Below are 24892 nucleotides of genomic sequence, written 5' to 3'. Positions count from 1 at the left end.
TTATGGGCGTCTAAGTAGTAAATGCTCTCTCAAAATATTTAATTGTATAATCTAAGACTCAAATTTTTAAGTCAAAACATTTCATGTTAGTTGAATTACATGTTCAATAGTTATTGATATACAGAATAACACGGTAATGTAATATGTTAAACATTATTTATTAACTCAAATTAAAATAAATAATAATAATTTTCTAAATCCAATTATATTTTATAATTTACCTCATCACATCAAATATATAACATTATTAGTTGAATTTAGCGTTGTAAGACATGTCTTGTACATATATTTATTTATAAAGATTAATAACTAATTTACCAAACTAAATATATATGATTTTACGGTATGAAAAATTAAGTCTAAGTAAAATATTCCGAGCTAGCAACACGACACTAGGTGGAATTTAAACTTTGCTAGAACATGTAAAGCTTAGCTTCAAGGGCCACTTGGTGAACATGATGGATAAATTTTTCATTAATTGGAATTTACTCATGTTGAGCGTGCCTCTCCTGGAGTGCACGGAGGCAGAGTTCATGCAATTTAAAGCATATTTATATTCTTAATTCTGCTGGCTTTCCTAACATATACAATTTCATGATAGTGAAAATAGACTAAGGTTTGAGAATTTGAGATATTTGTGTATGTTTAATTGATCAATAATGGTTACTTCTTGTCGTTACACTTATTGAACTCTATATAGCATGTTCATCAAGTAACATATCTACCTTATCACAACTTTTCTCTTGGGACTCTAATTCACGAAACTATATAGCCTAACATTCTTCGTTTGAGAGCACCATTGGCAGTGTGTCACATCCCCCTTGATATAAACCATATACCCATCCACATACATTGCTATCATCCAATTCATTATAGATACAAAATTTATATAATCCGACTTTTTTGTCATATCATAATCTTTCACTCAAGTGGCAAACATTCTCATTACTGGATAGATGGCTTGTCACCTATTCAAATTATCTTATTAGTAAGCTATTAATGATAATATGTTATCATCCAGTCTTTGCCATGTCTGGATCGATGGCGATTCACCCATTAAAATTATCTTGTTAGTAAACTTCCATGCGCAACATGTATTATGATCTAGTTTTAACAAATAGATGACGTGTCTTCCACCCGAATTTTCTGCTTAATATACTTATATAGAATCAGCATCTAGTCTGCAACGAATCTATTGTGGGACTTGTGATGCGCAAATATGTCACATTCGATTTAAAACCCTATAAGAAAAATGTAATATTAATATTGGTCTGTATAATATAGAAACGTAAGTCGAGTTTATTTATTACATATTCTTCAATTATGAGCCATGTACGTTGCCCTGAATTTATGGACTATGTATTTTTATATATACAACAAGTGATTTGAAGTTTTTAGCGTGTATTGTTAGGGTTTTTTTCTTAATATTTTTATATATAAAAGCAGTATAAACAAACATATTAAAAAAATAAAAAATTACTTGTTTTATTAAAAAATAAGCGTAAGTAAACTAAATCCTTGGGACGCTGATAATGAAAATCTCTTTCAATAAAGATTTAAACCTTGGTTTGTCAAGTTATAAGGGACTAGGATTAGTCCCTTCTGTTAGATCTTACCCCAATTTATAATGTAAGACTATTAGATTGTAGGTAAAAAAATCACAATTCTAGGTAATCTTTTTAATCTTATTTGCATAAAAAATATATCATTCAATATTTTTGTTTTCATAAAAGTATTGATATTTTAATAATTAATGATTGATAATATAATAATTAATCATTAAGAGATAATAGTATCCTTATGAAAACGAATAACACTAACTTTTAAACATCTCCATTAAAATCTTCTGAACTATTTTAAACATATATCTCCATGTTGGTTTAATCCATTTAATAGAAAAGAGAAGGATCCTTGAAAACCCCGGTCTTTAAAATGTTTTACATAAACAATAAAAAAAATCAAACAACATAGGACATGTCTTGAATTTGGACGTCGAATTGCACAATTCTTTTGAAAATGCAAAGGATCCGTGGAAGAAAACTGATAAATTGTATAACTTTTTTTAAAAAAATGTGAACACTCATCATCGATATAAGAGATACACGAGATAATTATATAGCATAGTATACAATAATTTTGCAATAAAGTAATTAAATTTGAATTGATTGCAGATTAGAAAATTCTAAATATAGAATAAATTTTCTAAATATGGTTAGCTGCAATCTGGTTTATTTGTGAGATTGATTTGTGCCACTTAAAACAAATTAGTCTTCCAACAACTTTTCATTATCAGTAGCACAATTATAGGGATCTGGTTCCAACGACTCTTTGTTTCCTTTTTTTGCATGATTGTCATTATTAGTGGCACAATCATAGGGATTTGTTTCCAATGGCTTTTTGTTTCCTTTTTCTGCATGATTGTCATTATTAGTAGTACAATCATAGGGATTTGTTTCCAACTGCTCTTTGTTTCCTTTTTTTGTATGCAATAGGAAGTTGTAAGGCAGGAGATTGCATTAAAGGATTTGAGCATGGTGGGGCGGAAGCAGAAACTGTTGTTATTGTTGTTAGGTCTGCACAAGAACTGGAGTTAGTATGAGGTAGCCAAGAATCAAATATGCTAACTACATGTTGTGTAGGAGAGGAAATCGTATGATGACGATTAGTCTTATATGGAAAGAATGACTCATCAAAAACAACATGTCGTGAGATAAAAATTTTCTTACTAGAAGGATGAAAGCATTTATATCCTTTATGTATATCACTATATCCAACAAACACACAAGGAAGGGTTTTAGGACCAAATGTATATCACTATATCCCAAATGTAAGGAAAACATTTAGAACCAAAGATACGTAGCGATGAATAGTTAGGGTGTGTGCCATGTAAGACAAAGTAAGGAGTTTCAAAATTAAGAGAAGACGACGAAAGTCTATTAATAAGAAAAACAATTGTAGTGAAAGCTTCAACCCATAGACATAAAGGTGCACCACTATGAAATAGCATAGTCATACCTAATTCGCGTATTACTCTATGTCTCCTTTCAACCATACCTGTTTGTCCCGGTGTATATAGGTAAGAAACTTGATGTATAACACCTGTTAAATGAAAATGAGTTGAAAGTTTGGAGTTGATGAATTCACCTCCTCCATCAGAATGAAAAACTTTGATTTCTTTGTTAAATTGTTTTTTAACATATTGTTCAAAAGATAGATAAGCATTTAACAAAGTCAGATTTATGTTGTAAGGGAATGATCCATGTGTATTTAGAAAAATCATCAACCAAGCATGCATAATATTTGAATTTACTAATAGATAAGACAAGAGCAGGTCCCCATAAATCACAATGTATTTTTTCAAAGATAGAAGAGCTAGAGTGTTCAGAAGAAGAGAAAGGCAATTTAGTAAGTTTTCCCAATTGACAACTATCACAAAGATGTTTAGATTTCAAGGTTCCAACTACATCAATTAATCCTTTGTTCTTTAGTAATTGTAAAGTCTTTATTTGAGGATGTCCTAGACGTTGATGCCAAATGTCTGCTAATCCTGATTTGAAACGATTAGAAAAATATGATTCTAGCATAGGGGAAAGAACATATAAGTCACCCTTGCGCCTCCCAGTGATAATCGGTTTCCCTGTTTCTCATTCCTTAACACAAAAATCAACATTAGAAAACTCACAATTAATAGGAAATTGTTTTGTTAGTTGGCTTATAGAAAGCAATTTTTTTGTTAAATTAGGGACAAGTAAGACATTATGAAGAGGTAGAATAATATTTTTTTTGCTTAATGAATGTGTCTCCAATACCATGAATTGGGAGAGAAGAACCATAACCAATAAGCACAGAGTCTGTACATGAATATTGTTGGATATTACTCAATATATTGGCTTTACCTGTCATGTGATTAAAGGCCTCGGTGTCAGAGGTCCATTTTGTTTCAGCAATTGTGTTGTCTAAGGTAAGGGCTGCAAGTGCTTGAGGTATATCATCAGATTGAGTTGGTTTCTTGGACACCCACCAACATATATTTGCTATATGGCCCATTTTATCACAATATTGACATTTTTCATTCCGATATTGTTCTCATTTTTCAGGAGTCATACGACATTGTCCGGCTGGTGGAGGACGTCTCAGTTGTGAGCTCATAAAGGTTTGACTTTTATTTTGGTTCATGGGTTGTTGAGCCTAAAATCCTATCCTAGTTGACGTGAAGGTTTAAGAATTCCTTTGATGTTGGGAGGAAAACTGACGAGATCGTTGTTGTTCGCCATAGAAAGCCACTTGAGGAGTGGAAGAGTTGTGCGTATTGGAATGATTGGAGAACCAATTGCGACGTTGATCATGGCTTTGGAGTTGTGAGATTAACTCAGAGTTTGATGGCCTTGGAGGTTTTAGCATAGTTGTTGTGAATGTTTCATACTCATGCCCAAGGCTTGTGAAGAGATAGAAAACTCTCTTTGTCTGGGACAGGTATCCCAATTGCAGCAAGGTTGTCACATAAACCTTTGAAAGTGCGGATGTGTTCACCAATACTTTGATCATCTTCCTTGCGGAGGTATATGATTTGTTGACGAAGTGTGAATTCACGTTCTTGCGAGTCTTCCGCATATGAATCTTTAAGTGCAGTCCAAACGGCATGGACAATGTCTAAGCCAACAACGAGTCCAAGTGCTTCCTCAGAGAGTGTTCCAATTATCCACCCTCGAAGAAGACGATCTGTCTTGCGTCAAGCAATGAATTCGTCAGTTAATTTTGGAACAAAATTTTCTGTGTTTGTTGTGTCATTGGAATTTGGTGTGGTGTATTGAGGGGGGGGGGGAGGCTGGATCATCATTCGTAAGGTGACCAACCAAGTCTTGACTTTCTGCTAATGCTAAGGCTTGTTCACGTCATAGTGGGTAGTTTGCAGGTGTGTCTCAAACTGATGAAATTGCTAATATTTAGAGATAAGGAAGTCATGGTGTGGCAAGGTGTTCACAAAGGCTCTAGATACCAAGAAGAAAACTGATAAATTGTATAATCTTGTTTTAAAAAACGTGAACACTCAACATCGATACAAGAGATAATTATATAGCATAGTGTACAGTGATTCTGCAATAAAGTAATTAAATGTGAATTGATTGCAGATTAGAAAATTCTAAATATAGAATAAATTTCCTAAATATGGTTAGCTGCAATCTGGTTTATTTGTGAGATTGATTTGTATCACTTAAAGCATATTAGTCTTCCAACAACTTTCCATTATAGTAGCACAATCATAGGGATCTGGTTCCAACGACTCTTTGTTTCCTTTTTGTGCATGATTGTCATTATTAGTAGCGCAATCATAGGGATTTATTTCCAATGACTCTTTGTTTCCTTTTTTTTGCATGATTGTCATTATTAGTAGTAGCACAATCATAGAGATTTGTTTTCAAGTGTTCTTTGTTTCCTTTTAATTTAATTTCCCAAATATCTAAAGTTAACCTCAACAGTAACACAAGCGTACTCTTTGATAAATGATATCTCTCTCGCAAGTTATATATATATATATATATATATATATATATATATATATATATATATATATATATATATATATATATATCTTTAATCCCTTATAATGGAGCACGCGCTTTTGTTTGTTGAGTTAGAATATAGGACAATAGTACTATAGTAGTGTTAGTGTTAATGTAACTACTAAAATGCTCACACTATCATATAATAAGCACATAAAAAAAGAAACATAATTTGCGTAAAGAAGAAGGTGTGGGTCACAGAAAGAGAGAGGGGAATGGCAATGGCAGCTTTTGCTTTTCAAAGTTTTACTCTTTTTGAACAATTTTAGGGGAATGACTGTCTGCTGTGGGAATAGACCAAAGAGACCCAAGTGTGATCGTTAGCTCATAGTGGTTTATGGAATCTAAAAAGCATACACCCCTTGCCATCACCCAACATTTACAGCACAAAAGATATCAACTTATCTTATATTATTATTATTATCTATTTGTTTATATATAAGCTAACATAGATTTTCATGGTTCATCTATAGTGGGTCACCAAATCCATCATCAATCTTGAGCCCCCAGAACACCCAATGTTCTCGAGATTCTCACATTCTCAATACCTTAATATTATAAAAATTAACTTTAGGACTTTACTAAATGGCCAAACTCGAGAGTTTTGGATTCTCCACGAAAGCATAACCTGTTCATGCTAATTAAACTAGATTAACTCGTGTCAAGCTTTTGCTAATTCAACAAATTAGAAAGAAAAAAAATACTCTTGTATCTGTACTACTATTGAATAAAACACGTAGGATTTTGGTTCTTTGCACCCAAAAAGGAAATAAAAGCACTACGGTGTTTTTCTTTTATTCTAAATGTGTCTACATAATATTCATTAAAAAATCTAATGATATCTCTCATGCGCCAGTACTTTTTTTTTCTTTTTTCATTTTTTTGCTTTATCTACTACTTTGCTGATGCATATATAGTTTCATGAAAACTTCTTTATGCTTTATGTGCATGTGCGTGATTAAGCAACACTCAAATTGAATTTCCCATTCTCTCCCTGCCACACATACGCCGTTGAATTTCTTTTTACCTTCGTATGGTTTATTATTCATCCCTTGTGTTGTTCTAAGATTAAGGCCATTATATATAATATTTTGTTTACAGCTTCCTGAATCAGTGACAAGCATGCTAGTTCCCTTTATGCTGTCCAAAAACATGTCATTTTCCCCCCCCTTGGTCTGACAGAAGATTTTTCGGTGAATGAGATTCTAGCATGGAAAGAAGGAAGTGAGTTTCTTTTCTTATTTTGAACACCACAGTGATGAAACAACACCCATTTGAGGACTGTTAACGTTCCATATTAACATCTTTGTTGATTTACACTTACAGTTAGAAAAGCCTCAAGTGAAGTGTACTTGCATCTTGTTCTTGGAAAATTTCAGTTGAATATGGGGACTCCAAGAGGAATAGCTCTTCTCAGTTTCACATCCTTCTTGTTTTGGAGCTCAGCGAATGCTTTGCTTTCTCCTAAGGGAGTGAACTTTGAAGGTAAGCTTGAAACTTTGTTCTTTCTTTCTACTAGTCCATAGCTTCATATCTTTTCAATATGCAAAGATTTGAATTTGATCTCTCTCTCTTAATGCAGTGCAAGCTTTAATGGGCATAAAATATTCTCTAGAGGATCCACATGGTGTTCTAGATAATTGGGATGGGGATGCAGTTGATCCATGTAGCTGGACTATGGTCACATGTTCTTCTGAAAACTTGGTCATTGGACTGTAAGTCTTCCTTCAATCTTCTAATTGAATTTGAGAAGCGATGTTTGAAGTTTGAACACTCCGCAGGTGTACCAGTTTGTGGTGCAAATTACTTCAATCTTTAGATGAAACTTGTGTTGGGTTGTGTTGTTTTGGTGCAGGGGCACTCCTAGTCAAAGTTTATCTGGTACTCTATCTCCAAGCATAGGCAACTTAACCAACCTCCAGATTGTGTAAGTAATTGCAAAGCTCTATGCAATTTAGTTTACCACTCTCAAGATGGATGCTTCTTGTTGACTAAGAGGGATGTGTTGGACTACTTTTCAGGCTTCTACAGAATAACAACATAAGTGGACCAATCCCTTCAGAGCTAGGCAAACTTCCTAAGCTTCAAACACTTGATCTCTCTAACAACTTCTTCAAAGGGGAGATTCCTCCCTCTCTTGGTCACCTGAGAAGCCTCCAATACCTGTAAGCATATATGATCCAAGATTTGGAGTGTTGAGCTGAAGCAATTTTCATTATCAATATGTGATGTCTGATGCTGAAATTTTTTCAGGAGGCTCAATAATAACAGTCTTGTTGGTGAATGCCCAGAGTCACTGGCTAACATGACCCAGCTTAATTTTCTGTAATACACATGAACTCTTCTTTTGCATAATTGTATCTTATACTTTATTTCAGTTTATATTTTTCCAGTTTTCGTATTCCTAAAGATGCTTCTGATTATAATTCAGTGATTTGTCATACAATAATCTTAGTGACCCGGTGCCTAGAATTTTAGCCAAATCATTCAGGTAATTCTCTGTCTCTCTGAGATGTATGTGCATTTCTGCTTGGCTGGAAAACAGAAAATCGGGTACTAACTGATGGATTATTCTTATTCCCATTCCTTTTTATTGTTTCAGCATTGTTGGAAACCCCCTTGTTTGTGCCACGGGAAAAGAGCCAAACTGCCATGGGATGACATTGATGCCTATGTCCATGAACTTAAACAACACTGAAGGTAAATTGGTTTCATTCATGCCTTGTGTCATTTTCCCATGTACTAGTGTACTCTGATGCATTCTTTATAGTCATTGTTTTGATGCTGACAGCACTGTCTTTGCTTCCCTAGATGCTTTACAATCTGGCAGACCAAAAACTCATAAAATGGCAATTGCCTTTGGCTTGAGTTTGGGATGTCTTTGCCTCATAGTTATTGGTTTTGGACTTGTTCTTTGGTGGAGGCACAAACACAATCAACAAGCATTCTTTGATGTTAAAGGTACTTTCTAGCTGTCAAACCTTAAAATGGGGACCAATTTCAAATATTCAAGAATGTTCATGTGCATCAAAAGTTAACAATTTCAATTCAAGTGTGGTATAGTACTGTAGTTCCTCCTATTTATGACCTATTGTTAACTGTTTCAGACCGGCATCATGAAGAAGTCTACCTTGGAAACTTGAAGAGGTTCCAATTCAGAGAACTCCAGATTGCTACTAAAAACTTCAGCAGCAAAAACATACTGGGAAAAGGTGGTTTTGGAAATGTCTACAAAGGAATTCTCCCTGATGGCACTCTTGTAGCTGTCAAGAGGCTTAAAGATGGCAATGCCATTGGTGGAGAGATTCAATTTCAGACCGAAGTTGAAATGATCAGCCTGGCAGTGCACCGAAACCTCCTCAGACTGTATGGATTTTGCATGACACCATCGGAAAGGCTTTTGGTTTATCCATACATGTCCAATGGCAGTGTCGCTTCCCGTCTCAAGGGTAAGATCAGTTTTAAAGTTTCAAACTCAAATTTAGACTACCTGATTTAGTGTTATTTTGGAAAACATATTCTGTTTTTACTTTTCATTTTATCTTACTACATGAGATCAGCTACATGGATTCAAAGATATACTTTCACTTTCCATAAAGAATATCGAAAATGTGACATTTTTTTAATACTATTTGTGAAAACGAGAAATAAAAAATAGAATATATTTTCTGAAGCCAAATTGCACCTAAGGTGATTTGACTCTAGTACCAATTTGGGGATTGTCAGGGAAGCCAGTGCTGGACTGGGGCACAAGGAAGCACATTGCTTTAGGAGCAGGAAGAGGACTACTTTACCTTCATGAGCAGTGTGATCCAAAGATAATCCATAGGGATGTGAAAGCTGCCAACATATTGCTTGATGACTATTATGAAGCTGTAGTTGGAGATTTTGGGTTGGCAAAGCTTTTGGATCACCAAGATTCACATGTCACTACTGCAGTGAGGGGCACTGTTGGCCATATTGCACCAGAATACCTATCCACAGGACAATCCTCTGAGAAGACTGATGTCTTTGGATTTGGCATTCTCCTCCTTGAATTGATCACAGGCCAAAGGGCTCTAGAGTTTGGAAAATCAGCTAACAACAAAGGAGCCATGCTTGATTGGGTGAGTTTCTTTCCCTTTATTATGGGGATGAAAACAATAAAATGGATATATTTTGGAAACCAAAAATATATTTAAGTCATTTTTGTAATGGAGTCATTGGAGTTACTATATGGCTCCTTAAAATCTCCAGAAGAATAACTATTTGTGGCGGTTTTATAAAATCTAGGGACCCAATTACAAAATATTTTCAAATACTCTCACTGCTTACTCTGCATCTTTAAAGAACTTAAACAACTAATTATGTTTCTCTCAATGTTTAAAAAATAATAATTTTATAAACAAATGTATTTTAAATATATTTATTAAAATTAATTCCCCCTTCCCTCAAACCAAAAGTCACCAAGTCCTCACATTGTTGACATTATTCAGGTAAAGAAAATTCATCAGGAGAAAAAGCTAGAAATGCTAGTAGACAAAGATCTCAAGAGCAACTATGACAGGATTGAGCTTGAGGAAATGGTTCAAGTGGCTCTATTGTGTACTCAATATCTTCCCGGTCATAGGCCTAAAATGTCGGAAGTGGTACGCATGCTTGAAGGTGATGGACTAGCAGAAAGATGGGAAGCTTCTCAAAGAGTTGACACAACAAAGTGCAAACCACAAGAGTCCTCTTCATCAGATAGGTATTCTGATCTCACTGATGACTCTTTGTTGTTAGTCCAAGCCATGGAGCTCTCAGGACCCAGGTGAATTAATTGTCTAGTGGTACATTTTTATATTTTTGTTTTAAAGGTTTTTAAAAGAAAGCATATGAAATTCAACAGCATATGCATGATAGTTGAATCTTTGTTACAAATCCCTTGAAGATGATTATAATGTTGTATGATAGAGATCTACCAAAGCTGAAAAAAAAAAGGTTTGGGTAATGTTTAATTTCAAATGTACAGAATCTGATTCGTTGAATGTTAATTTTGTAATGCAAATTTTGTAATATTATTAAAAATGAATGAAGCCTGTATTGGTTTTGCAGTGAAACATCCTGTGATTGTGTGAACATTGATCTCAACTTGCCTTATTTTGTTTTTTCTCTCCTTACATCTATAAGCACTACAAAAAATTTGTTACTGTTATTTGTCTTTTTTTCCATTTCCCCCTTACTTCAATTTGTAACTTTAATTGATTAGTTATTTTAAATGTAAATAGTAATAGAGCAAGCATATAATTGTCCAGACACGCTAGGCTGACTGTCAGAATTGAATCAACTATATATACCGCGTAAAAATAGAGCAATCATGACTAAAATGTTCATTATTACTTCCTTGGATTATGTTTTGGATACATATTTACTTACTACCTTGGACTTGGATTACAATAAGGTCAAAGTTTCTTATAATTTTGGAAGACATGGTCAAAGCATCAATGAGTTAAAAGAGTATTTTTTTTATTTTTTTTTTACAAAACTAGCATATAAGTTAGTTAAAAGTTAGAAGTTAGAACTAGTTAATAAATTCATTCATTCATTAATTGAATTAAAAGTATTTAATAAAAATAATTATTAAATTAGTTGATACAGAATGACATAAAAATAATAATAAAATATTGAAAATAAAAAAGGGACAAATAATTAGGGGTTTGTAAGCTCAAATACCCGTGAAGTTACATTTTAAAGAATGCTAAATAAATATTACAAGCTAATAAAATAAGTTGTTTTTACCAAATATGCCTAATTTGATCAAATACCCGTGAAGTTACATTTTAAAGAATGCTACCTAAATATTACAAGCTCATAAAATAAGTTGTTTTACCAAATAGGCCTAATTTGATCTAACAAGTTTTAAGTTAGACAAATAAGCTAAATAGTGGCTTTAAAATCTTACCAAACACACTAAGAAAACCACTTATTTTCAGTAGGAACATGATAATTCGATGCCCATATGAACTACTCCATTCCAATTTGTGAACCCTTCAACAGATTAGAATGTCCCTGTATAAAGCAAACTAGCTTTTCTCTATTAGTTTTTTTTTTTTTTTGTTACACTTTCTCTATTATTAGTTAGAACATATCCGAGATATACGTCTAAGCAATTATTATTCTATTTAATTCATTCCCACCATAGTCGATCAATTTTGGCTAATGCGAATTAAAGGCCCCAAATGGAAATGATACGAAGGTTTGAGTAAAGTGAACAAACCGAGAGTCTTGCCTCAAAATTTACAATGTTACTTATGATGTTGAATTCAAACGACATTAACAATAATTACACACGATCATAAATTCATAGTCCATGTTTATGAAGATGTATGTGATCCACTTAAGTGGTCCCATGGTAAGGTGCAAACGGTCCTTATCTGTTTGGTAGCTGATCCATTTAGGTTTGTCCCATGGGAAGGTGCAATGGTCCTTCTATTAATGACCAAACATCTTTTCTTAAGTGGTCATTTTTTTTCATATAAAGCCTGGGATAAGTAGTATACCACGTTACATAACAAGAATACAAGATTAGGTAGGAGGTAAGTTCGATTTCTCGTAGTTAACCCCACACCTGTTTTCTCATTTCCCTAACCAACACCACCCATAAAATATTCATTCTTTTATTATAGCTCAAGTTATTCTATGTTTAAGAAGAGAATGGGAAACAATATTAACATTGTCACGAGGTATTTAACCTAGCTGAACAGGTCTTAGTAACTTTGATCTATATTTTGAATATAATACTACGGTTTAACCTATTTATTTGGAATAGCTTTTTTCTACTTGATCTAAAAGTTTATATAAAGGTTTACTATACAATAGTCTTTAAATAAATATATAAACATATATTTAATGAGCGCTTAATTCTTTATATATATAAGTTGATAGGTTAACAAGTACGTATATAATTTTAAGATATTAACTAAAAATTCAATAATAACAAGGATAATTAGTATATTTATTAAAGCAGGCAAACCCATTAAATTTTGAAGGACTTTAAATGGCATAAAATCAAGTAATTTTTAGTTAAATAACCTTTATTTGTCTCCTTTAATAAGTGAAATGAAATAGATTAAGCACATGTTTTTATTGTTGTTGGAATTGCGTCAACACAATATCCGATGCTTCTTCACTATAGAAGTATCAAACGCAATATTTTTGGAAATGTAGGTTGAAATAGCCTAAACAACAATCCAAACATGCGTTAAATCAAGCACAAGTAGATTTGGACTACGTGCACGTGTTTCAATTGGCTATCAAACTTATTTGTGCATACCCTTTTACTTTACTTTTCAGGAATCATTTGTTATTTGTCAATCCTCCAATGTAGGTTGTGATGGATACATGTTAGTACTAGAGTAATACCTTTAGCCTAGCTAGTACATAACTGCATATGTTTAGATTTATTTATTTATTTTTTCTTCAAAAGCTCTATTAACATGATATTGATTATAGTTAATTTAAATATAACATAATTTAATCCAAACGCACACATTTATTTGTGACTTAGGTAATTAATAGCTCTTGTTTACCGATGGGAACAACCATAAGAACAGTAGAACACCAACCAGGCAGGCAACCACCATCTTTGATGCTCATATGAACCAAAATCATCAACTTTGGTATGGGATATATATTATCTATGCGCTTAATTAACTATTCTTTTAGGGATTAAATAATGAATCATAATAACAGACTTAACACAACATTTTGACTAGTTTTGCATTCAATAGTCAAATACTGTTAGGAAAAATATGGACGTACACCTCGTTTTTTAGGGTGTATGTATAGAAAAAACGAGAGTAGAAAATATATAACAATTTACAAGAGCAAAGCTGTGTTGTACGTTCTGGCTGATGATATTTGCTCAGCCCCTTAAACAAAACTTGTGATTCCTGGATTCCTTTTGAATAGAAAAGTGAAGATGTTCAATCATATATATCAGTAATTAGATGACAGATCAATAGTAAAAAAATTGTTGTTGTCAAGATTTGGGAGAAGGAAGAGAAAAACAACTTTCAAATGGTTCGGTGGAAGAGGAAGTTTGATCCAGCAGATAAAACAATTATTCAGGTCAGAGGATTTGAAATTGGTTAGCATATGCATATTGTTACGGGGAACAAAACGCATTAAATGGTGATGGAGAACACTCAGAAGAAAGGAGAAGGAATGGGTAAGTATTCTAGCTACTTCAAGTCATTCAGACTTAGGCTTTCCATCAAAGAAGGAAGCTGATGGCAAATATACGGATGAGGCTAGCTGCACAAGGATGATCAATTGCAGCAATGACGTGGCCGAAAATGGAAACAGACAAATGTAAACTGGACGTGGGTGCATGCAGAGCAGGGGTGCGAGAAAGTAAAGGAAAGGTTATAATGACAGATCCAGACGCTGGGCTTGGACCAATGACATTCCAGAAATTTAAGTGAAGTGGCAAAAATGCCCTTCACTTAAATTTTAAAAACCCTCCCTCCTCGCATTACTGTTCCTGCAACTGGTTCGTACACTGTGTTGTCTCCTCTTTTGTTCATGTCATCTTCTTCCCTTGTGTTGTTGCTTCGTCTTCCTTGGTTCGTGTCGTGCCATTGCCGTTGGCTGCTTGCATTGTCGGGTTTGACGACGTCTCCACGCCGTCGTGCCGTTTCTGCCATCAAGGTAAGCTTGATTCGTTTGCATTAATGGTGTTAATGGCTGCCATTGGATTCTGTATACTACATACGTATGCATTATACAGATTAAGTAATCCGTATAACTCATAGAATTGTGTATTTGGTATGTTTTTTTTTCAATTATTAATAAATTAATTATATTTATTTTTTAATAGTAAAATTTTGTTTTTATAAAAAGTATTATTTTGTTTTTGTTTTTAAATAGGTTTTTTTGTATGAAATATAAATATATTATTTTGTTTTTTGTTTCTAAATAGTTATTGTTTATTTTATAAATAAAAAATAGTTTATTTTGAATTATGTTTTTAAATAGTTATTTCTTTTAATTCTAAATATATTCATTTTGTTTTTGTTTTTGTTTCTAAATATTTTTTTATGAAATATAAATATATTATTTTCTTTTTTGTTTGTAAATAGTTATTGCTTATTTTATAAATAAAAAATAGTTTATTTTTAATTATGTATTTAAATAGTTTTTTTTAATAGTTATTGTTCATTTTTGTTTTGAAAAAGCTGTTGTTTTATTTTTAATTATAAATATATGTATAATTATTATATATTTGTTTTTTATGTAAGTAATTAATTACAGTGTTTTCTTAAGTTGCTTTTTAACAAAGAAGTTGATTCACTAATAAAATTTGAATATATATATATATATATATATATATATATATATATATATATGTGTGTGTGTGTGTGTGTGTGTGTGTGTACATAATTTTTTATATTTATGAATGATTGTATTGTAATTGATTTAAGTATTGTTTGAATTTTGATATAAATTTGTTTGTATGTGCAAATTTGCAGATTATGATTAGAATTAGAGATTTAGGTCGTGCTTTAGGCAGAGTTATAGGAAGAGCCCTAAGGAGAGAAGATAATCGTGATTTAGACGAAGCTCCCCAGCAGCGAAGGTCCACACCATCCGCATGTAGGCAATGGGAAGCTGACGCTGTTGCTAAGGATGCTCCTCACGTGGATGACGCAACTGAAGAGGTCTTTCAACAACCTGAAGAAGCAGATGTAGATGCCCAGGGTTTTCCAAGCGGGCCGCATGACACATCAGTTCTGACTGCATATGTTGTTCATGTTGAAGTCATTGTTTGGAATGAAGAGGTATTTATAGTTTTTAATAAATTATATTTCAATAAGTATTTATTATTATTGTTAAAATTGTTAAAATTATTTAATTTTTTTTAGGAACGTCCTAAATTGAAGCTATCATCCCATGGAAGAAAGGTTTAGAAATTCGGGAGGTCTGTTGCTGAGATTGAAGGGTTAGTTGTTGCCACAGGATTAAGTCCTTTGATTGCATGTTCATTGGACACTGGCGATTGAGGACTTATATCGTCTTTTATCAAGATGTGGCATAAGGAAACGAGCAGTTTTCATCTTCCAGTAGAAGAGGTCACCATCACCATCGATGATGTGGCCTCTTTGCTTCATCTGCCCACCATAGGCGCATTCCACAGCTTTGACACTCTTCATGTCGACGAAGCGGTGTTGATGTTAGTGGAGTTACTTGAAGTCAGTGGAGATGAAGCCAGAGCTGAGACAGTACAGTGTCATGGGGCATATGTATGCCTATCATGGCTGCGAGAGATTTATCATACCAAATGTGAGGCCAAACACTGGACTGTAGCAGCTCGAGCTTATTTGTTGCATTTGCTAGGTTGCACTCTTTTTGCTAACAAGAGTGCAACACACAACATGTGGTGTTCTTGGACACCTTCTGAGACCTCAGTCAAAGTGGAAGCTACGCATGAAAAGCTGCCGCCCTAGTGCATATATACAATAATTTGAATGATGCTTGTAAGAGTGGCCATAGACAACTTGCTGGATATATCACACTATTATAGGTAATTGTCATTAAATGTTATTTAATTTTTTAAAAATATTTTTTAAAAATGTTCATTTGATATTTTTTTTTGTTCTAATGAAATTTGTGTAGTGTTAGAATTATTAGCATTTTTCATCTATTGTTGAGGCTTTTACGGACGAAGACTATGATGAAAGGTCACCTCGTGCCTATCGGTGGACCTCTACGAAGGCATTACCAGCACGACGTATCAGAAGCGTCTAGATTGACTGATGACTGCTGATGTTTGCTAGATGTCTTACGGTGACCATCGTGCAGTTAGAGAGTTTGACCTCATTTCATGTTTTTTTAGACATATCCGATGGGGTCCCGTTGTCATCATACACTGACCAGAAAGGGTTGTGCGACAGTTTGAGTATGTTCAGATGATTCCTCCAAACTCTTCGGGTTCAAGATTATGCTTCAAAGATATTGACGACAGATGAATGCATTTCTCTTACTACCTTGCACCGGTGGGCCATATTTGTGTTGTGCTTGGACAATGTGCACCAGACTACATGAACTTGTTCTACATGATTTCGCATCCAATCATGAGGCCAACACAGCCTGAGGATCCACCCAGACATCCACCTATCATGCAAGATGAGACATATGTTGAACCATATATGCCTCAACACCCGATGGCGACAACAACTATGGAGGAAGCACCTGCACATGCACCTTTTGATGTGGAGCAGCCTAGACATGCAATGATAACATATATATTCATGTTATTATTAATTTCATTTAATTTAATTATGCAATATGGTTATACCATATCTGTTGTTGTGAATGTCATACGAGGCTTGCCAAGCAATTGTAGAAAGGTTGGAGCGGTTGCTCAACCTAAGGATAGTGACTGAAGGCACAGAAACATACGATGTCATGCAAGACTGCCTAAGGATCGCTAGGGGTGTCAATGTGGATCATAATGTATATGTGCAGTCGCGGCTAAGGAAATGCACGGGTCACGCATAAAGACATTTATAATTTTTTAGGAAATTTTGTAGACTATGTTTATCATTTTATTTTATTTGACAACATTTTTGTTTTAACAATTTTATTTGAATTGTTTTTTATATTACTATTGACAAATATAAATTATTTAACCCTAAAGTGTAACACTAAACCCTGGTTTTTACGTCACAGTTAACTTTAACAATGCTCGTAAGACTAAAGCCTAAGTATTATAGTAACCCTAAACGGTTAACTTTAACGTAAGGTATAATACATAATTACATGAACTTCCAGTGAAACAATTATATATTGATGTAGTACATTACAATGTCATATGTACCTAAATGTTCACTCTTCACTTAAATCAACATAGTCTCTTTTCAACATCATCAAATTTTTGTACTGCTGCATTCTATTAATATATGGAGTTGGTCACTGCTTTGCTTGAGGATGATAATTCCTAGACAATAACAAAGCTAGAGGCGGTAAGGGACAACGGTCTCTTAAATAAACCTGTTACACATGCACAAAAATTTTCAGGTTATGATAACACAATTAATTTCATAAATTTAAAAATAGGATTAAGACGAATCTACCTGAACAAAATGATTGCCAAAGACGTGGCCAATACATATTACGCGATGCACAGAAAAATTTGTTGGTGGTTGACTTGTAAGAGGAAAAAACATCATTCTTTATTGCAGAGACAACGATACAAGAATAGCATTATACCTTGATGCAATGACATATCCCATATCAGTTATATCCATCCACTTATCCATAGTAACCTGCATGAACCAGTTATACGGATTACATTTATTTAAACTAAATTTTAAATAAAAAAACAAAACATAAATTACATACCATGGATAATCCATCAACAAGTAAGAACCTCTTTAATTCCTCAAATCTATCTATGCCACCAAAGAGGTTGATATACTCATTAGACCATTTGGAAAGTTCTTTAAGCAAATGGTTGCGCACCAACGACCATGAATCTTCACCCCTACCTAATAACGCAACAATTGCACGATATCCACAATTACCGTTAGCATTCACATCGACAATATTTTCAATGGAATTATGAATGAACGAATGAAATTGATCCAACATTGGCGTAGTCCTTCTTGGAATTGCCTGGTCAGAAGATGATGCACTACGTTTGACTGAAGAATTACTATTTTGCATAGAATGTAAAGCATCAACATACTCCCAGTAAGACGGATCACACTTTGTTGATCTTTAATGTTTGGTCATCGGTTTCTTCTAAGCACCTTTGGTGTTGACCTTTTCTGGAGGAGGACACATAGAGTTTAGATTAGGGTAGGCAATGTGAATCATGCGAGTTTTGATGATGCCAAAAGAATTTACTTGATGAAAGCACACATTGTTTCAAGTCAACAAACAAGATCAAGAAAGCACACATTGTTAAAAGAATCTCATTTTTTATTGCAATAGTTTGGCCTCAAAGTCTTTTATCAAAATTTCTTTATCAAGCTTAATCAATTCAAAAGTAAGATATTTTTGAACTGGTAATCAATTACCAGAGCCTGTAAGCGATTACCATAAGAGATCATGAACATGGCTTGTTTTAAATTTTGAACTTATTTGAATTTTGAACTGTGTAATCGATTACCAGAATCATGTAATCGATTACCAACGAAGACATTTCAGAAAAACTTTGAAAAGACATGAGTCTTCAGAAATATAACTGTGTAATCGATTACCAAAAACCTGTAATCGATTACCGGTGAGAAAATTTCAGAATATCTTTTTGAAAAGACACATCTCTTCAAACTATTTTGAAAAGGCACAATGGGCCTATATATATGTGTGTCTTACTTTGAAAAGTCACAAAGAGAGAGATATTCAAAGAACTTAATTGCCAAATTCTCTCTAAACAACTATTGGCCAAACTCTTGCAAATCTATTAGAAATCTTCTAGGAACTTCAATTTGTATCATCTACTCTAAAGGAGAGAAATCTTTATGTACATCTCATAAACTCAGTTGTAATCAAGAGACTGTTTGTCTCTTGGCTTGAGAGAATCTTAAACACAAGGGTGAGGGATCCCGAGGTGTGTTAAAAGATTGTAAAGGATTTACAGAAATAGTGGAAAATCTAAAGTGAGTTACTTGAGGACTGAACGTAGGCACGAGAAGTGGTCGAACCAATATAAATCGAGTTTTCAATTCTTTCTTCCCTTATCTCATTTATTTTATTGCAACTAATTTTGTCTTGCACGTTAAAAAAACATTCATTAATTTAATTGATTCTTCTTCTTCTGCATTTTGAGCCTATCATATATCATTTAAAAGGGGATTAAAATTTGTTAGTGGGAAAATTTTGAAACTTAATTCATCCCCCTCTTAAGTTATTGAGGTCACTTGTTAACAAGTGGTATAGAGTAGGATTCTTGTCTAAAGTTTAAAAACTTCAAGAATAATTATGGCCTCATCAAACTTTCTATTTCCCGAGGGAAACTTCATTAATAGGCCTCTTATTTTCAATTGTGAGGGTTATCACTATTAGAAAACTTGTATGCAAATCTTTATAGAAGCCATAGATTTAAATATATGGAAAGATATTAAAATTGGTCCCTTCATTCCTACAATGGTAGTGGGAAATGAAACTATAGAAAAACCTAGAGAACAATTGGATGAAGATGAAAGAAGAAAGGTTCAATATAATTTAAAAGTCAAGAATATAATTACTTATGCATTAGGCATGGATGAGTATTTTAGAGTCTCAAACTGTAAAAATGAAAAAGAAATGTGGGATACATTACAAGTAACACATGAAGGCATAACTGATGTGAAAAGATCTAGAATAAACACCCTAACACATGAATATGAGCTTTTTAGAATGAATCAAAAAGAGACCATACAAGATATGCAAAAGAGATTTACATATATAGTTAATCATCTTGCATCATTAGGAAAAATATTTCCTAATGAGGATCTCATTAACAAAGTGTTGAGATGTTTAAGCAGACAATGACAATCAAAGGTAACTGCAATTGCAAAATCAAAAGATCTCACCAACATGTCTCTTGCAACTCTTTTTGGGAAACTTCAAGAACATGAAATGGAACTTATGAGACTCAACCAACATGAAGAGAATGACAAAAAGAAGAAAGGAATTGCACTCAAAGCCTCATCTTCTTCTATTCATGAAGAAAATGACAAAGAAGACTTGAATGAAAAGAACGTAGAAGAAGATAATGATTTTAGTCTCTTTGTAAAGAGATTCAACAAATTCCTGAGGAGCAAAGAAAATTGAAGGAGATCGAACTTCAATCCAAAGAAGAAAGGAGAAGATTTCTCCTTAGTTCCAAAATGCTATAAATGCGATCAACCTGGGCACCTAAGATTTGATTGTCCTATCTTTAAAAGAAGAATGGAAAAATTCAACAAGAAAACTTTCAAAGATAAGAAAGAAAAGAAAGCATACATTACTTGGGAAGATAATAACATGGATTCATCAAGTGATTCAGAAAACAAAGTCATAAATCTAAGTCTCATGGCCAAAAACTATGAAAGCGAAGAAAAGGTAACATCGTCTAACTATGATTTATCTATTTCTTTTGATGAAGTCCAAGATGCATTCATTGGCTTGCATCAAAAATTTGTCAAATTCGCCAAATTAGTTTCATTTTCTAAGAAAACCATTTCAAGTTTAGAAAATGAAATTTTGAAATTAAATGTAGAGTTAGAAAATCTTAAATCTGAAGTTAAAACATTAAGATCAGTAGATAAAAACCAATCTTCAACAAAATACTTAATACAACAAAACAATAAAGCATCTCAACAAAACAATATTGTTCTTGCCAAATTCACTCTTGGTAAAAGTAATTTAGATATTATATTAGACAAACAAAGATGTGTTTTTGATAAGGCTGGATTAGGATATAATCCTGAAAATCAACAAAAGATGTATAAAAATTTCTTTGCGTCCAATCAAAAGACTAGTTCTCCCTTCTTAACATGCTTTTACTGTGGTAAGAAAGGTCATAGTGCATCAACATGTTATATTAGGAAGAATGGTAGTAGATTTGGGAAAATGGTATGGGTTCCAAAAGGATCTTTAGTCAAAACTAACATTCAAGGACCCAAGAAAATTTGGGTACCTAAGTCAAAAATATGATTATATGAATGAGGACTCTTTGATGCAAATTCGGATGAATGTATATTCCTTTGCTATTCTTTAAAGCTTTTAGAATATATAATAAAAGAACTATGACTATTGAAGAATCAATACATGTTATTTTTTATGAGACTAACTCTATTAGGCCAAGAAAGGATATACTTAACGATATTGCAGATACTTTTGAAAATACTCATATTCATGAAAAAGTCCACAAAAAAGAAGGAAATATTTGAGATCCTCAATCCAAAGAGAATCAAATAAACGTGGATCTTCCAAGGGAATGGAGAATTTCAAGGTATCATCCTCTTGATAATATCATAGGAGACATCTAAAAAAAAGTGAATTTGAAATGTCCATGATGGGTTTGAGATGGAAAATGCTAAACCAATGGCCACCCCTATGAGCATTGCTTGCTACTTGGATAAAGATGAAGCCGATCAATCAGTAGATATAATGAAATATAGAGGTATGATCGGATCTCTTCTCTATTTATCAGCAAGTAGCCTGGATATTATGTTTAGTGTTTGCATGTGTTCTAGATATCAAGCCAATCCCAAAGAATCTCACCTTAGTGTCGTCAAAAGAATAATGAGATATTTATTAGGTACTATAAATGTAGGCTTATGGTATCCTAAGAATTCTTCTTACAACTTAGTAGGATACTCTAATTCTGATTTTGCTGGATGCAAAACTAATAGAAAAAGCAAAACAGTGTTGCCTTATCAACTACAGAAGCAAAATATATTTCTACTGGAAATTGTTTTGCACCATTCCTTGGATGAGACAACAACTCTTTGATTATGGCTTAATGCTTGATCATATTCCTATCCGTTGTGCTAATACAAGTGCAATCAACCTATCTAAAAATCCTATTTTGCACTCTAGAACAAGACATATTGAAATACGACATCACTTCCTTAGAGATCATGTTCAAAAGGGGGATTGTGTCTTAGAGTTTGTTGACACAAAGAATCAATTGGCTGATATCTTTACAAAACCTCTGCCCAAAGAAAGCTTTTTTACTATTAGAAGAGAATTAAGATTTATTGACCAATCTGACTTAGATTCCTAGTCCATACAAATACCTATGATCTTTTCCTCCTTGCATTCTGCTTAAATGGTACTTTGAACGATATAGTATGCTATGCTTACTTATTATAATTGTTGTATGTTTTTCTTCTCTCTGCTCATGATTTGTTTTTAATGTTGCCAAAGAGGGAGAAATAGATCAGATAGTAAGGGGAATTATCTATTTTTTGAAAAAAAAATTATATATGAAATTGATGAAATCTTTAACTTTTTCATATAAGCAATTATTGCAAAATCAAGGGGGAGTGAACGACACAAATAGATATTCTTTTTACTCCTTACCTACAGATGGTTGTCATCATCAAAAAGGGGGAGAATGTGAATCATGTAGGTTTTGATGATGCCAAAAGAATTTACTTGATGATGGTTGTCATCATAAAAAAGGGAGAGAATGTGAATCATGCAGCTTTTGATGATGCCAAAAGAATTTACTTGATGATGGTTGTCATCATAAAAAAATGGGAGAATGTGAATCATACAGGTTTTGATGATGCCAAAAGAATTTACTTGATGAAAGCACACATTGTTTCAAGTCAAAAAACAAGATCAAGAAAATCATAGATAAGGGCTTAGTTAAATTGTTAAAAGAATCTCATTTTTTATTGCAATAGTTTGGCCTTAAATTCTTTTATCAAAATTTCTTTATCAAGCTTCATTAGTTCAAAAGTAAGATATTTTTTTAACTGGTAATCGATTACTAGAGACTGTAATCGATTACCAGTGAAGAGATTTTATAAAAACTTTGAAAAGACATGACTCTTCAGAAATATAATTGTGTAATCGATTACCAGTGAAAAAAATTTAGAATAAATTTTTGAAAAAACACATCTCTTCAAACTATTTTGAAAAGGCACAATGGGCATATATATATGTGTGTCTTACTTTGAAAAGTCACAAAAAGAGAGATATTCAAAGAACTTAATTGCCAAATTCTCTCTAAACAACTATTGGCCAAACTCTTACAAATCTATTGAGAATTCTTCTAGGAACTTCAATTTGTATCATCTACTCTAAAGGAGAGAAATCTTTCTATACATCTCATAAAATCAGTTGTAATAAAAAAACTGTTTGTCTCTTGGCTTGTGAGAATCTTGAACACAAGGGTAAGGGATCCCGAGGTGTGTTCAAAGACTATAAAGGATTATAGTGAAAAATCTCAAGTGGGTTGGTTGAGGATTGGACGTAGGCACAGGAAGTGGCCGAACCAGTATAAATCGAATTTGCAATTCTCTCTTCCCTTATCTCATTTATTTTATTGCAACTGATTTTGTCTTGCACGTTTAAAGAGCATTGATTAAATTAATTGCTTCTTCTTCTTCTTCTGCATTTTAAGTCTATCATGTATCATTTAAAAGGGAATTAAAATTTGTTAGTGGGAAAATTTTGAAACTTAATTCCCCCCGTCTTAAGTTATTGAGGCCACTTGTCCAACAGACAATTTCCCGGACTTTACTCTTTAGAGTAACTTTTCCACAAACATCAAACTCTTCAAATCGCTTGGATATGGTTTCCATCTCTTCGGTTATGGTCACTTGGGGCTTAGATAACCCTTGGTCTGAAAAACTTAGCCTCCGCCAAAACATATGGATTGTCTCATGTGGTATGGTACCAAGAACATATTTTGATAGCTCACATGCACATGAAAGACCGTGAGTAGTTCTCATGACACATCCACAATGAAAAGGATTTTTGCCAGCATAATCTACACGCTCAAACTCAGCAACAATCTGATTTAAAGCATACCATGATACCATGCCAAGTAGCCTCTTGTATAAGGTAACTTTAAAAATATTTCCAACCACATGTGTACTTGTCTCAAAGGATGCCTTAATTTCAATGTGTTGCAGCATGATCATGTTGTTCATGGCATCCCAAACACTACATAGGTCTCCAAGGCTATTCTGTAATAGTCTTTTTAAAGCCCAATGAGCATATTCAACCCTACATTTGAAATACACAAAAAACAATAAACAAATACAATAATTAAAATCCATTAATTCCTTAACCCTAATAAAAAATATGAACATTTTTATACCTGTTTGTTGTTGTGTTTTCTAAGTGCAACACCTTATTCGTCTACGCTTTTAAAAAATCTTTCTTTGTGGGGAATTATCCATGATCCATGTTTTGTTGACATAGTCAACAAACATTGGCCATGGTGAACAAGAAATTTCAAACTTCTTAAGGCAATCATCGAACTGATGCTTGGAAAGACAATCAACCAAACTCCCCCAGGCATCCATGACATAATCCCATGCATTTTTTTAACCAATTAGGGATTTACATTTTGCCTTGACATTCTTGTCGATGTGAAACCTACACAACAAGTTGGTACTGTCAGGGAATACAATTTTTACTGCATTTATCGATGCTAGGTCTCTATCAGTAAAAATAACTCCAAGGAGGGCATCCATGACATAATCCCATGCATTTTTTAACCAATTAGGGATTTACATTTTGCCTTGACATTCTTGTCGATGTGAAACCTACACAACAAGTTGGTACTGTCAGGGAATACAGTTTTCACTGCATTTATCGATACTAGGTCTCTATCGATAAAAATAACTCCAAGGAAAAAGACCTCAAAACGT

At 33.4% G+C, this 24892-nt stretch overlaps 1 protein-coding gene across 1 annotated transcript; it reads left to right on the top strand.

Annotated features, from left to right (window-relative positions):
• The first annotated feature begins 6523 nt into the window (after positions 1 to 6523).
• Positions 6524 to 10661, top strand: LOC114422787 (protein NSP-INTERACTING KINASE 1-like). Its single transcript, XM_028389315.1, has 12 exons — positions 6524 to 6785; positions 6888 to 7046; positions 7144 to 7276; positions 7417 to 7488; positions 7583 to 7726; positions 7815 to 7886; positions 7993 to 8052; positions 8164 to 8261; positions 8373 to 8522; positions 8669 to 9010; positions 9288 to 9667; positions 10037 to 10661. Exons 2-12 carry the CDS (start codon positions 6947 to 6949, stop codon positions 10355 to 10357), a joined length of 1872 nt encoding a protein of 623 aa, XP_028245116.1. The 5' UTR covers positions 6524 to 6785; positions 6888 to 6946; the 3' UTR covers positions 10358 to 10661.
• The last annotated feature ends 14231 nt before the right edge of the window (positions 10662 to 24892 follow it).

Source organism: Glycine soja, chromosome 8 (genome assembly GCF_004193775.1).
Source record: "Glycine soja cultivar W05 chromosome 8, ASM419377v2, whole genome shotgun sequence".
NCBI lineage: Eukaryota > Viridiplantae > Streptophyta > Magnoliopsida > Fabales > Fabaceae > Glycine > Glycine soja.
Note: the sequence above shows the minus strand (reverse complement) of the source record. Positions and strands in the feature narration are given on the sequence as shown.